This window comes from Sycon ciliatum, chromosome 1 (genome assembly GCF_964019385.1).
Source record: "Sycon ciliatum chromosome 1, ocSycCili1.1, whole genome shotgun sequence".
Lineage (NCBI taxonomy): Eukaryota > Metazoa > Porifera > Calcarea > Leucosolenida > Sycettidae > Sycon > Sycon ciliatum.
This window is the reverse complement of record NC_088643.1, coordinates 12,961,710-12,978,735: the sequence shown is the minus strand read 5'-3', so window position 1 is coordinate 12,978,735 and position 17,026 is coordinate 12,961,710. Positions and strand designations below refer to the sequence as shown.

Sequence of the window (17,026 nt, the reverse complement as noted above, 5' to 3'; positions counted from 1 at the left end):
AAGAGAAAAGGACATATGGATACGAGTTAAGAGTAACTCTCCATCACTGTAACATGATACTTTATATCCTTTTCTCTTCTACATTTATTTATGGCTCAACATCCGAGTTTAATAATAATAATAATAATAATAATAGCCTCTAGCCGTCTAGGTCTACTTATTATCATGATGATACTACTTTACTATGTACTCAGAGGAGAGCTCTCAGCTCAGCCTCTCAAACCCCGTTCATCTATTCAACAATTCATAGTAAAAAGGCCCTAGGCCTGTGGGACTGCCCTATTCAAAATTTAATAATAATAATAATAATAATAATAATAATAAACCCACACATGCACACGATCAAACGAGGCGCGCCCACACGTCACATACCGGTAGCGTAGATCTACAGTCAGTACCGTACGCAGACACTAGCGACCATGCATGCATGCTGTGTAGCTGATCTACATACACCACGTACATGCACCACACAGTCACTGACGTAACAGTCTACACTGTACTACACGCGCGCGTACTGCATGCACTGCATGCAGCGCAGTGCAGTACGAGTACTGGATCATGGAGCTACACGCACACATATCTACTGTACTTGTTGTAGCCTCGGGCCGTGGGCTAGGATCGCTCGAGCGCTCGCGCTCCCCGATACTACTTACCGGTACTACAGTACAAAGTAGCAAGTAGTACAGAACATCATACAAATCAACAGTTTAGGTTCAGAACTCAACAGTTGACAAATCTTGTCTTGCAAGTAACTTCAGCTTGTACGGGTTAGTAAAATGTAAATTTGTAAGCAATCAAAGAATATGCTGTCGGACGAAGAGAAGGAGTTCATCATTGGTGGAGTTCAGGGAGATCGGAGGGAAGATGGCAGATCGTGGGAAGAGTACCGCGTGATTGAAGTAGAGTGTGGCTTGGTATCGCACACAAATGGATCGGCCCGTTTGAGATTGGTAAGAATACTTTTTTAGGAAGCCGAATAATCTTTGGGGATTCTATATTAAAGTTGAACTCGGATGTTGAGCCAATGTAAGACCACACGTTTATATTTCTATGTTTCTCGTCACCTGAAAATCTAAAAACGTATGCGAGAGGTGGAAAAAATAAATGACCGAAAAATAAAAAAAGTATATTAGACCTTTGTTCACACTAAAACCCACCAATACACCGTGCAAAATAGCATCAAGAGTACATAACCCCCAGGGTTTTGTACTCTTGATAGCATCCATAGCACCTAGTATGTGGTAGGAGCTTCTGTCACAATCTGTGCACGTGCAGCTAGATTGCGCACTAAAAATGGCGACCTCGCATCATGTGTCGCGCAGTCCAGGCCACATTATGTCCTGTACATATGCATGAGTATGCTGGTCCCCATGGCCACATGCACAGTCAGTGCAGCACAGTTTTTTTCTTTTCTTTTTTTTTCTTCCAGACTCCTGAATTGTATGCGCGTGGGTGACGAGAAACATAGAAATAAAAACGTGTGGCCTAATCATGGATAGAAGGAAGGACGAATATGTCACCAATGTAACCAGATCATATACAGTCAGCAAGTGCGACAACATGGTACAAAACTGAAAAGGAATACTGAGACATTCAGTGAGCTGACGTTTGGAAAGTTCTTGGTTTGCGCCTAGTAGATGTGTTGGAGCTAGGTGTTAGATCGTTGAATGTCTCAGTACTCCTTGTCAGTCTTGTGCCATGTAACGTGTTGTCGCACTAGCTGACTGTATATGATCTGGTTACGTTGGTGGACAGCTAGTCATAATTCGTAACATTTCTGTCCTTCCTTTTTATATCCATGATTCTATAAAATTCTATAAAAAGAGTTGTGACCAAGTACCCATCATTCTATAAAAATTGATAATGTGATACACTACACGTATACCTGGTCGGGATGAGTACAAGTAAGTACATCAGCATATTCAGTAAGAACGGGTGATGCGATGAAAGCACATTCTGAGCTGCGATGCCCTTACCTGAAAAACCGGCCATGGGCCACTGTGGAAATAAAGAACCCATCTGAAGATACTTCTCAAGACATTGGTGGATATCAACTTTTTTTTAATAATCTCTTGTCAGAGAACCATTTTCACTATCCCAAGCTTGCTTATCTTGCGTGCCCATACATCTTCATAACACTCCAAACGGTCTCTAGGCTACACAAATCACTGAAAGAAAAGATATAATCATTGGAAGATTGTAATGTTACTGCTAGTCTACTTTCCAACGAAGACAAGTCGTCGCACAAGAAGTAGAGTGTATTTACAACAAGATAAAGCAGAGCACACCTTGTCAGCAGCCGGGCACACCGACTTAGTGTGCGTTGATCGGCCACAGTTGGGGCACTTCCTTGCAGGACTGCTCGGCTTGTCAGATTTGCCTGATTCCCGTGCAGGCTGAGTTTTCCGCTTCTGATAGGTGGAGCAGCGAGCTGCGTTCACGGACAGGCCTGGCGTAGGTAAGCTGTCTGTTGTCTGTCGGGCTGCTTCTTCTGATCGACAGGTGGTGATGGCAGCATCCAGCGTCAGCTTTTGCATCGCAAGTAGCTTATGCCGGGTCTCGTCCTCCGAAACGCCGATGACCATTCTGTTCCGGAGGGTGTCATTAGCCAACGCAGTAGTTACCAGATGCTGACAGGTAGCACAACAGGCGGAATGGCAGGTTCCGCACAACACGTATGACTCGAAATTGCAAGCGGTGTACAGCTCGCGCAAGCAAATGTAAAAATTATCAAAACTTTCACCGTTCTCCCGGTGACGCTTGTAAAACTCAATTCTGTCAAGCAACGGGTTGCGCTGACTCCGGATGTAGTGGTGCAGAGCGGCAATAATCTCACAGACGTCAGTTGCGGACGGAAACGAGATGACACCTTCACGAATATATCGTTTCAGGTCGTCATCAAGACATTGGCGTAGAGCAGCCGCACAGATGTCCTTGTCCTGGTCCTGCATGTGCTGACATTGACTATAATCAGCCCAGCTCTCTCGCCATGCTCCTAAATCCACCATTGTTGCCGAAGAAATCGAATGTGGGACCTCTGCATGGCCAATGGGTCGAGGACGTGACACAGCTGACGGGTTCGACGACGACTAGGTACGAGCGCCCGACTGCCTATTCAACGCACTTTGCAACATCACTTGCATATCCCGTTCGCGTTTCTCGGATGCCAACATCTGTTTCTCCATCAATCTGAGCAGCAAATTCATCTGGTTCGGTTCGGCGGCTCGCGCACCCGAATCGGCGCCGAATCCCTCAGAGTTCGACATGACAACGAGGCGACTAAAATGCTACAAAACTAAAGGATAAAAAATGTTCACTGCGCCATGTAATGTTACCGCTAGTCTACTTTCCAACGACGACAAGTCGTGGCACAAGAAATAGAGTGTATTTACAACAAGATAAAGTAGAACAATGACGAGTACCAGAAGAATTCTTGTCTCCTGACTACTGCGGAGTACTTGGTGTACGCACGCGTGGAGAAGCACTATGATGTGTACAGTCACGTGCGTATAATACATATCAAAGATAAACCCATAGCTCGTTCTGCTTCTGTATTTCCCGAGCGGAATAAGAAGAGAGTACCGGTATGTGGTATGGTAGATTGTTGGTGGTGTTTATCCGTGAGTTCTAACGTCCAGGGAGACGAGACGAGACCACGGTGCATGAAAATTATGTGCGATTCGAGCCCGGATTCGAAAGTTTAATGTGGTCTGGGGTCTATGCAGCTCCCCGTCTTGATCTTCTGACCTGGTATGCGGCCCAGACCGCTGTTGCTGTATGTGAGCGTGCACACATTGGCCCTGCCCGAAGGGCAGCTGAAACAGGCAGCGCGGTAGCGAAAACCCCACCGTTCCATACTGTACTAGCTCATGTCATCTCCCTAGATGCTATGGCTCCCTGGTGATGACCATCAACATCAAAGTGTGTTCACTGATGCGGCTTCACTCCATGGACATTGCGAACTACGTAACAGTTACAGTGGATACATTTCTCACTATGCGAAGACTCCACTGTAGCCATCCAATACCCATACATCTGCACAACACACTCCAAACGGTCTCTGGCCTACACTAATCACTGAAAATAATGAAATTATATGAGTTTTCGGGCAAGGCCCATCTTCCTGAAGCAATACGCTATGCTGACCGACATATTTCCTGATATACTTCACACATGCGCGTTAACTTCCATACTACATGCAGCACCATACTTATATCGACCCGCTCCTAGAGACTTAATAAAATAGTGAATGTCATTGTCTGGTGATCGCTGAAATGCGTGAAACTTGAAGTTTCAGCCACACAGCCTTTCACCGCTGTTGTTTGTGTGTTTCCTGATCCTGTTGCTTGTGACGTCTTGGGTGTGTAGCGTTGCAACCACATACATGTACAGCCCTTCTAGGACGATAAATTGGCTGTTCTTTGTTATGCACTTGCCTATGTGCTCAGCGATGGTTCTACTTGCGCGCTGTATTTCTCCGGATTTGGATTGTTGGGAATTTATGGTGCTAGTTGTGCCAAACATGCGTCCACTGTGCCTAGTACGAAGAGTACATAACCAAGAGTGTGCAACTCCTATCTTGGAGCTGCGATGGGTTCACCCACGGCGGAATCTTTTTATTGTGCCATTCTTTGGTAGAAAGTATGATGAAGTGCGTATGCTTTCCTGCGCTTGTATTGTAGATACGGTGAGAGTTCATCAGGTTCAAGACACATCGGTCTATCGTCCATTGTTCTGCTTCGACTGCCGGAGCTGTAATGTACAAATAATTTGAACTTTGATCTCTGGCTATGCGTGATGGCATCAGTGAGCCAAACAGCCACCAATGACTAATGTCATAGAAAAGGTTCCGCCATGGGCTGGGGGATCGTCGAGTTGCACACTCTTGGTTATGTACTCTTGCTAGTTACAAGGAAGCGGCAAATCAAAATAACACTATGCGCCGCACAACCTCATTACTTTTTGCGACTGGTACAATGCTTTCCTGGTTTGTGTGTTATCACTACTTCACCACCGGGTGCACCAGCGATTATGAATCTGTGGGGTTTTCCTCGAAAGGAATCTGAGAAGCGTCGTGTGTTGCACCTGTGTTCTGTTTCATTTATTTGTTTTTCCAGGGTGAGACCGATATCCTGGTCGGTGTCAAGGCTGAGATTGTGCAGCCATTGTCATGGAAGCCTGAAGAGGGCACTGTGGAGTTCTTTGTTGACTGGTAAGATAGGTGTGCGTAGTACAGTACTGGCCAAAGAAATCCAACCTCATGAATAAAATAGCACCGGGCGCTACGCAGCTCTAGCACTGCACGCACTGGTCTGTGCACTTAAATGCGGCGCTACTTTATTCATGAGGTTGGATTTCTCTGGCCAGCACTGTATTTGTGCCTGCATGTGGCATTTTGCTTGTTGCATGCGACAGCTCTTCACAAGGACAGTGTTTTTGTGCGTGCATGTGTTTGTGTATGTGTGTTCTTGTTCATGGATGCATACTCTGCTCTGGAGAGCTTAAACCAACCATCCATGGTGCTGGCCTATCACAGTCTATGAACGCAGTTGGTCACCTTAGTCAAGCTCAGCACAGTTGGTGCGCCAGGAAAACACTCGCTTACTAGTAGGCCCCCGGCGGTCGTTTTCGCCCGTAGTCTTTTTGTTCTTGTGTTCAGTGCTGCTGCATGACTTCCACTCCGTACAATCATGTATCCTGTGCTTCCATTGCAGCTCGGCTCACGCCAACCCGGACTTCGAGGGACATGGCGGCGAGGATCTAGCCCTGGAACTGGCCAGCATAGCGGAACACGCGATACGGCCCGGCCTCGATCTCAAGCAGCTCTGCATCCGCAAGGAGCAACAATGCTGGTGTCTGAACATTGACGCTGTGGTAAGAGCTCAACTTTCTCTAAGGACGGCAACAATCGTTCACGCTTCGCTTTATGTTTAGGTGGTGTTGCCTGCGTGCATGATTAACCATTCCGCATTCGAAGTGCTCCTACCTTCTTTCACGGTGGCGGGCGTGTCTGTGTGTAGTAGGACTGCGCTTCGTGTTGCTCGTATGGCAGTTCGATCCCCATTGGCATGCTTTGAATGGCTGTAGGATGTACGCGTGCATGTATATAACGTGTAGCGGCAATACCACGAGGTGTTGGAGCTGTTTGTGCTATTTGTGCTTGTGAGTGTATTCGAGGAATAGGTTTATAGATATCTGTGTGTGTGTGTGTGTGTGTGTGTGTGTGTGTCTGTGTGTATGTATGTATGTGTGTATGTGTTTCGTCGACCGGTATTGCTTGTGCAGGTATTGCAGTGCGGTGGAAGTGTCTGTGATGTGCTTTGCATGGCAATAGTGGCAGCCCTGCATGATACCAGGTGAGTGTACTCGTCTTTTACTGCTCAAGCGAACTACATGTAAGACAGTCATGGCCAAAGAAATCCGACCCGCGAGTCGAAAGTAGCGTCGTGCTTCCATTTCCTTTACATCATGCACGGTCCGAAAACCCATCCGAGGGCCGCGCGTTGGTCGGATTTCTTTGGCCAGTGCTGGCAACTGAAGACCCCTGAGCGGTGCGCTCACATCGCAAAGACCCAACATGGGATTGTAAAACTACGAAATAGAGACCGCTAGAATGTGAACGCACCGCTCAGGGGTGGGATTTCAGTTGCCAGCACTATACATGTAAATGTACGTGTTGCATGACTTGGTTTTGTTGTATTCTTACCGTTTGCCCCCCCCCCCCCCCCCCTCTCTCTCTCTCTCTCCTCGACTTTGGATCAATCGATGCACACACACGATGTTGCTTGCCAGTTTGCAGGACATGAATCAGCTAATACTGTAAAACATGTAATTTTACGTGCATTACAATTTCAGTGTCAGGGACCTGACAGGTTTCAGGTGTAAATGTAGAATTAGGTGACCAGCTTTCTCCGCATATACAGTGCATACTCTAGTGCCTTTTAGGTGTAATTTAAATTTAGGTGCCTGGTTTCTGTACCGAAATCACCGAAAATAACTTGTTTTACAGTACCGTATTTTTCCGCTTGTAAGTCGACCTTTTACGACTGAAAATAGAAGGAGAAAGGGTGGGGGTCGACTTACAACCGGGATTCGACTTATAACCGGGAACTATCAGTATCATACAAAAAATGACCTGCACTGCATGCGCGAGTGCACCATCTGTACACATTTTTTGCCAGTTTATTGGCCTTGTTCAAGGATAGGGATGTTATACCCTCCAATAAGGAATGTTTACATGATTTGTTGTTGTGTTAGTAGCAGGGAGTGGTGTAATAGTGCTTCTTTGGGTGAAAACTTTAAAACGCAGAATTGAGACCTCCGGATACGGGGGTCGACCTATAACCGGGGTCGACTTACAACCGGTAAAATACGGTATGTACTCTGCACTGGCCTAATGTGGTGGGCATGGGTGGGTGCACATGCGCGCTGCCGTTCATATTTACTCCATACCCGGTTGTGTGCATGCATGCTGTTCAAGCCAAATCCTAACAGACTCGCTTGTTTGCGGGTGTGCTCGGAAGGAGTGTTTGCTGGCGTGCAAGGATTCTACTCCTCGTGTGGAGAATGCTGGACATCTATAGTGTCGCCAATCTGAATATAGGACAGCATGTAAGAATAAGAGGATGAAAAAGTGTTTTTACTCCGCTTTTCACGCGCTAAGCGATCATCAGAAAACAGTTTTTCTGGAACTGGCTCCTTTCGGTACGGAGTACTCTATTGGACAGCCTAGAACCTCTCTGTTGTATATTAAAGCTTGTGCCTGCATACAGCTTGATACCACGTATGGATCTATGTGCCCTACTGTAACTTCAGACTACCAGACGTGACGGTGAGCGGAGGTGACGGCGAGCCCATGGAGCTGGATGTATCCGATAACCCGTACGACTGCAAGAGTATAGACATCTCCAACCTGCCAGCGCTCATCACGCTGAATAAGGTAACGAAATGGCTGTGTTTGCCTGTACTGGTTGATTTCCTTATCATCGTCCCTATTCTCTTCAAGGGCGGTTGCATCTTGTACGGATTTTTCATGTCCATTGTATTTGCTGGATGTCTAGTACAGTATTGAAGCTGCATAGATGAGCTTCGAGTTTAAGACCATGTGCTCCGTGCACCTCATGCAAATAACACCTTTGTTCATTGGATACTGAGGAAAATGTATTGTAACATTGAGGATATTGCAGGATCCCATGTCAGTCTTTTGGAGCATAAGCCCCCCCCCCCTCTTTTGCCACGAAATACACACATCTATCCTATTTATCACCATTTATTTGATCATTGGGGTATAAGTCGCACAGCCCCCCCTCTTCGGGGGTGAATTTTAGAATGTTCAAAGGGCGGCTTTATGCTCCGGAAAATACAGTACTTTCTTTTCCTGTGAGCTATTCACTGACTTCAAGTTTTTTTGTGGTGTGTCCTGCTTCTGCTGGTGGTGGTACAGCTTGGTGACTGCTACGTGGTGGACCCTTCACTCGACGAGGAGATGTGCACCAATGCCAAGATGATGGTGGCAGTGAACAAATCCGGCACGGTCTGCTACTCGGCCAAGTCCGGTCGCCTTGGCCTGGAGCCGGCCATGATCTTTGACATGCTCTCTGTAAGTCTGCTGAGCCTCTGCTACTGTTGTAGAAATACTGTAAACTGCCTACATATTGTAATGTTTGCGGTGTAGTAATGTTTGCTAATTTTGCGAGAAGAGCATAACACGAATATTAACCATCGTGAAATCAAACTTCAACAGTGGTTGTATATGTGTGACCACAGTGCTCCGCGAACATTTGCCATCGTCAACTCGCTGGTTCTGAGAAAATTTTTAGTGACGCGAATACTGGGCGGTCTACAGTAGACAGTTTTCATCCAGTGCCGGCGTGTAATTCTGTCTGCATTGCACAAAGTACAGCGTCAGCCCTTCAGGTTGATGTGTGGTTTATGGAAATCTTGTCATGATTGAGGTGGGAAAGAACTTTTTCAAAGTTAGGAAAAGTTACAAAACGTTTCGTGAGTGGGACCTTATTTTTAATATTTTCTCAGGCAGAATATTCTATGTGTGCTGTCGACAATGTAGTTTCCGATTGTTTCTTGTACTGTCACCACTGAAGTAGTGGTTGGCATTACTGAGAATGTGTGTATGGCACCAGTCTGTAGTATGCAGTCTTTGAGATCACTTGGATTCACTTCACCGACATTCTGTTTCAACGCTCCGAAATCGCTCTGGGAGCGTAGAACCACGGACCTCATTGTTTTGAACTTCCTTTATTTATCCATCATTTTTTGCTTCTGCTTTTCCATCTGGCTTTTTTTTCAGAAAGCAAAGAAGGTCGGTGTAACCCTACTCGAGTCCCTTGTCCAGCACTTAGACTCAGAGTCGTCGTCGAAAGGAATGACAGCCGCATCGAGCATTATTGGCTTTCTGAGATAGCGCTTGTTGTAGGCACTCGCCATCCGGGTTGCCTGTGAATCGTGACAATGCTTTGCCACTGCGTGGCATTATACCTTTTTTATCATTTGTTTTGTTCAAGTGGCAGCCATGCATGCAGTGAGTGGTGTGTGATGCTGCGCATCGCGTTGCCACTGTCTTGTGCGACTTGACTGTGGGTGCTGTATGCCTTCATAAAAAAAATCTCGAATGTTTCCTTTGAAGATTTTACCCCATGAAATGATAAAGATGAAGGTTTTTTTTAATATTCCTCCCTTCAACTGCTATAACCTTGATATGCTTCATCCAATTTCAAAGTGGAGATTTTCGAGACCCGATAAAATCATGTGGTCTGTGTGCTGTCGGCTGTAGCTTCCATGTGACTAGCCTTCGCTCTATTGTCCATGAACGGCACCAAAAGTATGCAGCTGCGGTCTTTGCTCTCTGGGCCAGAAGCACGAGATACTGCCTTCATTACCACCATCATGGCGTGTTCGATTTATTCCCTTCTTTAGATCGCCTTTGAGTCCTTTGTCCGAACAGAGAGCAGCACTAGCTGCATGTGAAGGAGTATGACATCGTAGCTGAAGGTCATCTCGTAGCTGTGAAATTGCGTATAAATTGTGAACTGCTCTGCATGCACTTGTCTACGAATAACCCTCAGTTCAAATAAACTGGCGGCGCTTATTCAAGGGCGGCTGGTAATCAAGGGGCGGTGGGTGTTCAAGGAAATACGGTATGTTGTTTTGTTACCTTGTAGCGACAATCCAAGCACTGCGGAAAATTGAGGACCACACTGTCCCTGCTTTTTGAAACTAACTTTCGTAGGGAAGTGGACTGTGGAGTAGAACTTTCTGCTCCCATGCACCGGCCGGGTAGGTAATCGACCGAATCAAGCAAGAGCGCCGGATGGATGTGCTGGTATGGGAGATTGTAGGTTTGAGTGCATGAGTGCAGGGCATGATGTGGACATGCAGGGTACGTAATGAAGACTCACTTTGTATTGATTTCAATAATTGTACAGTACAGTGTGCATGTACTCATCATGTCAACACATTCATTCAAAATTTACATATTCTGGGAAATAAAGTACTCCATTCAGGGTGGGCACAGCACTGAACCCCTTTCAGAAATTCGTACGCTGAAAAAGAAGGCAGCAAATACCATGAATACAGGAAAACTCAAAATCGGGAGTAGTAAAATAACTACTCCGTGCTATTTAATCGTCTTGTCTCCATCGCGTACAATCGCAAGAGGAAATACTCAATCATACCATTATCTATGCTATGATTATCTGCCGTTCTCCTACATGCACAAGACACCTCTTAAATAGTCAATCAAACCGGAACAAGTCAAGGGCACCACTACGAGCCCACAGCATTAGCGAGGAGGTCCTACATCGCCTGTCGAGCCGTGTGGGCATACACATTCCCGGTCCAAAGGGCATGATACAGACTGTCCAGCTGTCCTGTCGGGACAGAACAGATTCGAGAGAAAATGTCCTGCGTCCTGCCGAGGTCCTCATCCGGACGCCTTTCGTCCAGATTTCATGAAATATCAACACTTTTGTACCACTTTCCACTGTTTTCAGCTGTTGGCTGAGACAGTTTGTAATCTGCGCAATAGACTGCTTGTAAGATTGTACGTGTGTTCGTAATGCAACACAATACTCTAATTTCAGAAATTTTAGGTGCTCAATATTTTCGGTATGAGGGCAAAAGGCCTGGTAAGGTGAACAGAAAATTTAAGTACAGGGAAGCAGTCCCCTATTGGATGATGTGTGTCAGTGTATGTTCGGTGTATTGAAATTTTAGGTAAGAAGCAGAGGCACCGAAAGTAACGAAAATAAAAGTACACCGAAAATTTGTGAAATTACAATACACTACAGTGCACTGATTATTACCAATCAATAGCAGTCAGTATACACTGATTGTTCTTGCTACTCCGTTAGCCACCGTGCACATGGACCGTGTTGTTTTAAGTTTTATCAATAACATATTTTGTTGCTTGGCGTGGCACTTGCATGCCCACTTGTATCACTTTGTGTACGTTCAGATCTTTTCAGTAAAAAATAAGAGAAAATATAGAACAGCTTTAGAGAGGGTGGCCAGGAGGTTGGACAGTCTGATGATAGTCCTGTGTCTAGATCATCAGGGAAGTCTCAAGAATACTGCCGGTTGGTAAAGCGTCTTTTTTAACACCAAAAAAATCTGCATACCAACTCGGATACAACTCAGTGGAATGGTTGGGGATAACTCCGTGATCTAAATCATCTAAACCAAGAGTCCCTTGCACAGTACTTTGACATACATGGACGCCTAGCGTAACACCGATCTTCCGTTCTTCTAGATCAGGAGTCATCACGCCGCGCATCGCTTCACTAGTAGTTGCGCTCGTTATCCACGAACCGCTGCGTGTGTGTGTGTGTGTGTGTGTGTGTTCACACAGGTGCATTGCCAGCAGTGCTTGGGTGCACACGCGGTTAGAGCCCATGTCAAGTGACTGAGCGGCCGCGTTTACAATGCACACACCTGGGAGAGGATGCCGCGGAGTTCAATGTGGCTGCACTTCAACACAATCGTCACTAGAGTATCCCTGACGTGGTTGCGCTGACAATGCACACCTGGGAGAGGATGTTGCGGAGTTCAATGTGGCTGCACTTCAATACTTCGAAGTACAATCATTACAAGAGTATCCACATGGATGCCATACTGATAGCAGCTGCACGGATTTCTCCGACTCTGGTGCTTCTGTGAGGTTACATTGCAGTATCGTTATCACTGGCTACCAAGTCATCAATGTCCAGCAGCACATGAAGTCCGTACAGGATTTCAGCCATGAGCGATGTCTTCAGGCCAGCGCGCTCCACAGTCCAGTTCAGCTTGTTCTTGAGGTTCCTCTTGCGACAAGCCGCATGTGCTAGTATTGCTGGATAAGGCACATGCACACAGCACAAGACACACACAAGAGTATACATAACTACGATAAGCACTTTCAGGTTGCAATAAGTTATTCGAATACCATTCCTTCCTTCGTGAGGCTCATGTTAGCAACCCACCACCTCAATTCCATGGCTGTTTGAGTGAAATCTTTATAGAACCCAAGTAATTTCAGATGCGGCACAAAGAGAAGTAGAATCTACTCTTTTGAGTAGAAAAAAGAAACGCATCTACCGAAAGAAGTAGTTTCTACCCAAACCTGTAGATCAAAAACGAACGCCCCCAGAGTGAATTGCAAAAAAATGGTGAATTGAACCGTGACGACCAGGGAGTACTAAAAAAACTTTTTTAGTACTCCCTGGCGACGACCATGTGCGCGCACGGACCGACCCAGTCAAATCCCAGACTAAAGTGTGGAGTTTTCACGGGACTTGGGTCAATCGAGCATGATCACGCACCTCAGTTGTATGCACTGACCTGCCACTGGTGCAATCACGCTGGCGATGAAGATCATGACGAAGCCAAGCAGATAGACGAACACGACCACGGCCGCCAAGCTTGCGACCATCAGCAGCCCGCTACCCGTGTTCCCACCCGCGGCATCCCGGGCAGCCGTCGACTTCCTTGCTGCAGCATGGCTGCTGTTGCCATTGACAACCAAGCACAGAGTAACGGCAATTGCCACGAGGAACGCACCGCCGAGCACTTGAGTTGGATAGAGCAGCCTGTGAAGGAAAAACCCCACATACACATGCACCGCAATGCGCACTTCAAATATTAAGGCCATGCGCTCGCTATGAGCCTACGGTGGGCTCTTACGAGCAATTCAACATTACGAGTACTGACCCAACAGAGTTGAGCACCACATCATTATACTGTAGCATATCAGAGACTAGGCAGTAGTGAGTAGGACTAGGAGTAATGTCATGCCTGCCACGTAGCGATGGCACTGAAACAGCCTGGTCACAAAAAATAACTTAGAAGTTCGTTTAAAACAACTTGGCGCACAAGTGACTGAAACTTGAGTCACTAACCCAAGAATGAAAAAGATGACGGCATACAGGACGAAGTAGTTGGTTTGATAATACAGTAGGTTGCGAGCAATGCGATCCACTAGGCGATCAACATCGTTCCAGTGAGGTAGCGAGAATCGAGCCGATCCGAACACGAAGTCCTCACGAAATGATGGAATTTTGGCATTTCCTGCAGCAGCCATTTTCTTCAACTCGTTTGTCCGCCACTGCTGCCCTAGCACTGTGTTGGTCGCGACCCTTGATACGAGTAACGTTGAGGGAAAGGAATACTGTCTGAGGTTGAGAATATCGCCTATCGCATACTACTAGTAATACTGTAATGACCGTTTCTCGCGGCATTTGTTTGGGCCAGCGCTCGTCATAACATTTTAGCATCCTATCCGCGATCCGGAATTCCGGACCCTGAAAAGAAATGGATGGTTTTGTCGTGCACGTGATACTGTGAATTATTTTATCGGTACGACGTACTCTAGCTACATGCTACAGCACACGTCATTCATTTTTTTACTTCTGCCAGTTCTGGGGATTGATCTCAGTGATCAAGACGATAACAAGACGTCAAGAGTTTAGATCTTGACTTCAAGTAACCATGGTAACACGGTACATGTAGTCCCTGGTAACCACAAGTAACGTTAGTTGAGTTTGCCTCGAAAGTGAATAGAGTCTTGATCTTGACTTCAAGTAACCATGGTAACACGGTACATGTAGTCCCTGGTAACCACAAGTAACGTTAGTTGAGTTTGCCTCGAAAGTGAAACTGTGACTGTGTGAGTGTGAACAAGAGAAACCAAGACGAGAGTACAATCATGAACCTTTTTCATGTACTCTTGCAGTCTTGGTGTGAAGGAGAAGGTTTAGCAGATGGAACTCTTGAATCTTGTAGCATCATTATTGTCTCGCATGGACCCGGCTAGCGCGGCTCTTGTCTCCTTGTCAACCGAGCCATGCGCTAGGCGCTAGGCCGCAACTGTACGACTACGAACTGTCAACAAGTGCGACTACGAACTGTCAACAAGTGCTAGCCAAGTCGTTTTTCCAAGACTGAGCTGTGAGAGCGGCGCGCGGTGAAAACGAAGAAAACCACACCACGTGGCCGACGAAGCGATCACGATCACGTCATCAAGACTAGATCAAGAGTATGCAGATAACCATGATAACTGAGCTCTCTGATCTGCTGATCGATATCGATCAACACAGAAATGAGGGAGGTAGGCTCCTCCGACACAAAGCACTCATTTTCAATTCACAAAAGTCATTTGCAGTGAGTTTTACTGACCGGTTTCATCCTTCAAAGAGTAATCATCAGAGTGATAGACAAATGACAAAGTAACACAATTTACACACGGAAGGTTGGGTGTGGTCCTCGAAAGAGTGCTCAATGCACCGCCGGGGTGCAGAGCTTCATACAAAAGGAATAGAATACGAAGCTTGTGTTGGCTGTGACTCCGAGTTTCACGCCTATGGCGATCATCAGACAGCAATGATTACAAAAACTCAATGAATGTTGTTGATATAGTGTGGTAAGGTGCCAGTGGAATCAGAGAATTTAAGCGCAAATAAGGTCAAGCGGTGATTCTATGCATGTGCTTGCAAGATTAGCGCCAGACATCAGGTGTAATCCTGGTTTATGTAACTGGAGGTGTGAAGTTAGATAGGTAGAATTTGTTCCGTCATGTCTGCACTTGGCCACTAGCTCCGATCGCTTGTTGATGTTCACCCTTCTGTCAGCATGCAAGATCTCCAGCTTCTCACGCAGACAGAGAGGGCAGCGCTTGGTGGCATTGGAGTATGCTGGTGTTTGGGCGACAACTGACCAACTGATGCTGTACCCGGCATTCTTGCGCTTCATGTCCCAGATGAGCTTCGACAACTCGGTACTCTTCTCCATTCGCTCATGCCTCATCGACGTCATGTGTCCGTCGTATCGCTTCTTGAACGTCATTTCCGTTAAGCCGAGGTACTCATTTCGTTCGTCTTTTCCGGTTTCTGTCACGCTGGCCTTGTATACGATTGACTGGATCTGGCAGTTTCCATGCATGGGGCAGTTAACTTTATCCCTGCAGTTGCACAATTTATGCAAAAGCGGGCGAACTGTAATTGTACAAGTGGGCCGCCAAAACGCCAGGGGCCCCAAGAGCAATTAATGGGAATCTATCCTACAGCGTAGATATTGAATCTACGGCGTAACAGGCAAATTTGCAATGTTGGTGTGTAGGCATGCAATATGTTGTACTTATACCGGTAGTACTACTAGTGTAAGTATTGTGATAAACGTAAACATGCAAGCATGCAAATGTTGTACTATACTACTACTGTAATTATGTATGTATTGTAAGTTTTGGCACTAGAGAGGTTCTGCTATACGTGAAACCAAGAGTAGATAAACAAGAGTGTGCAACTCCGGATCTCTCCTGCACAATCTGCAGATACCCCGCGCCCACGGCGGAATTTTTTGTTTACGTCACCTTTTTTCAGAGAAACGCGGCTTTGCCGCAGAGCAGTGTGAGAGCACGTGCTGGGCACCGACCTTGTAGTGTAAAGCCCAGCCAAGTGCACGAGGGAAAACTCTCCAAAAGGCTCGCAGCGCGTGCGTCGTCGAAAAGATTACGTCAACAAAAAATTCCGCCGTGGGCCAATCCATCCGGAGTTGCACACTCTTGTTTAGGCCATGGTAAAAAATACCTTTGATTCTCAAGTACGCGCGCATCGATTTTTGGCGGCGCACCGACGATTTTTTTTATTTCTATGCATGCATATGCGTGCATGAAAACGGTCAATGCGAAAGGTATGAATCCGGGAGTAGTAAAATACCTGTATTTTTCTACTCCCTGGCCTGAATAATAAAATAATTATAAATTAATTATGAACCTGTGACGTACACATGTGTGACCCTATCTTTGGAAATAAAAAAATTGTGGGAATTAAAATAATAAATCGCTCGCTCGCACCGATTTTCACAGGCTCATGACCTGAGAATCAACTTTATTTTTTACCATGGCCTTATCTACTCTTGGTGAAACGTAGAGAAATCACGTAGAGAGCAGGTGTCTGGGTTAGAGTCTACGGCTTCGCGTGTTTTGGCTCCAGATTTCTACGCGGAGATGGGCCATATATGGGGTTCTCTACGTCGTTGTGGCACACGCAGAGAAAATGCGTACGGATTTGCTGGGTACATGTATATCGATCAACTGCATGCAGAAAACTGCCAAATATGGAAGGGGAAATTCCCAGTACACATTCCACGTGACTTCTCTAGCCAGTCTAGGTGAAACGTAGAGCAGAACAGCATTTCTTTACGTTACGGGAACGCGAAGAAACTTTGCGTCGCGTTCCCAACACCATGAACACGTAGAGCAGAACCTCCCTACGTACGTAGTGTCCAAATTTGGACAGCATACAAAAATGTGATGGCGTACCGCGATACGCGGTCTATCTCCGGAGCTCCATATGGCCATGATCTCCGCAAATGCGGCATTGACCATGTGGCAGCGCTCAGTCAGTGAGAAGTCTGAAAGCGGCGCTAGTGGGGAGGAAGTGCGTCCAACACTGCATGCATGCAACATGGTCAAGTCGAGCTAGCTAAACTCAGTGGGTAGTCGTAAAGACAGGAGTAAAGTAGCTAGCTACGTCATGTA

At 46.3% G+C, this 17,026-nt stretch overlaps 2 protein-coding genes across 2 annotated transcripts; one reads left to right on the top strand and one right to left on the bottom strand.

Annotated features, from left to right (window-relative positions):
- The first annotated feature begins 708 nt into the window (after positions 1–708).
- Positions 709–10,005, top strand: LOC135813961 (exosome complex exonuclease RRP42-like). Its single transcript, XM_065327009.1, has 7 exons — positions 709–950; positions 5,118–5,212; positions 5,715–5,874; positions 6,286–6,356; positions 7,816–7,939; positions 8,444–8,599; positions 9,308–10,005. Exons 1-7 carry the CDS (start codon positions 804–806, stop codon positions 9,419–9,421), a joined length of 867 nt encoding a protein of 288 aa, XP_065183081.1. The 5' UTR covers positions 709–803; the 3' UTR covers positions 9,422–10,005.
- A 1,584-nt stretch (positions 10,006–11,589) lies between these two features.
- LOC135813950 (PRA1 family protein 2-like) lies at positions 11,590–13,780 on the bottom strand. The gene is made up of 3 exons (XM_065326998.1): positions 13,392–13,780; positions 12,835–13,082; positions 11,590–12,346 (listed from the first exon to the last, which is right to left on the bottom strand). Exons 1-3 carry the CDS (start codon positions 13,571–13,573, stop codon positions 12,177–12,179), a joined length of 600 nt encoding a protein of 199 aa, XP_065183070.1. The 5' UTR covers positions 13,574–13,780; the 3' UTR covers positions 11,590–12,176.
- Between the last annotated feature and the right edge of the window lie 3,246 nt (positions 13,781–17,026).

Coding starts and splice junctions, on each gene's coding strand:
- LOC135813950 (XM_065326998.1), bottom strand. CDS start 13,573: ATGGCTGCTGCAGGAAATGCCAAAATTCCATCATTTCGTGAGGACTTC. Junction 13,083..13,391: donor GTCATCTTTTTCATTCTTGG/GTTAGTGACTCA, acceptor TTTCCTTCACAG/GCTGCTCTATCCAACTCAAG. Junction 12,347..12,834: donor CGTGATTGCACCAGTGGCAG/GTCAGTGCATAC, acceptor TGCCTTATCCAG/CAATACTAGCACATGCGGCT.
- LOC135813961 (XM_065327009.1), top strand. CDS start 804: ATGCTGTCGGACGAAGAGAAGGAGTTCATCATTGGTGGAGTTCAGGGA. Junction 5,213..5,714: donor GTGGAGTTCTTTGTTGACTG/GTAAGATAGGTG, acceptor CTTCCATTGCAG/CTCGGCTCACGCCAACCCGG. Junction 7,940..8,443: donor CGCTCATCACGCTGAATAAG/GTAACGAAATGG, acceptor GTGGTGGTACAG/CTTGGTGACTGCTACGTGGT.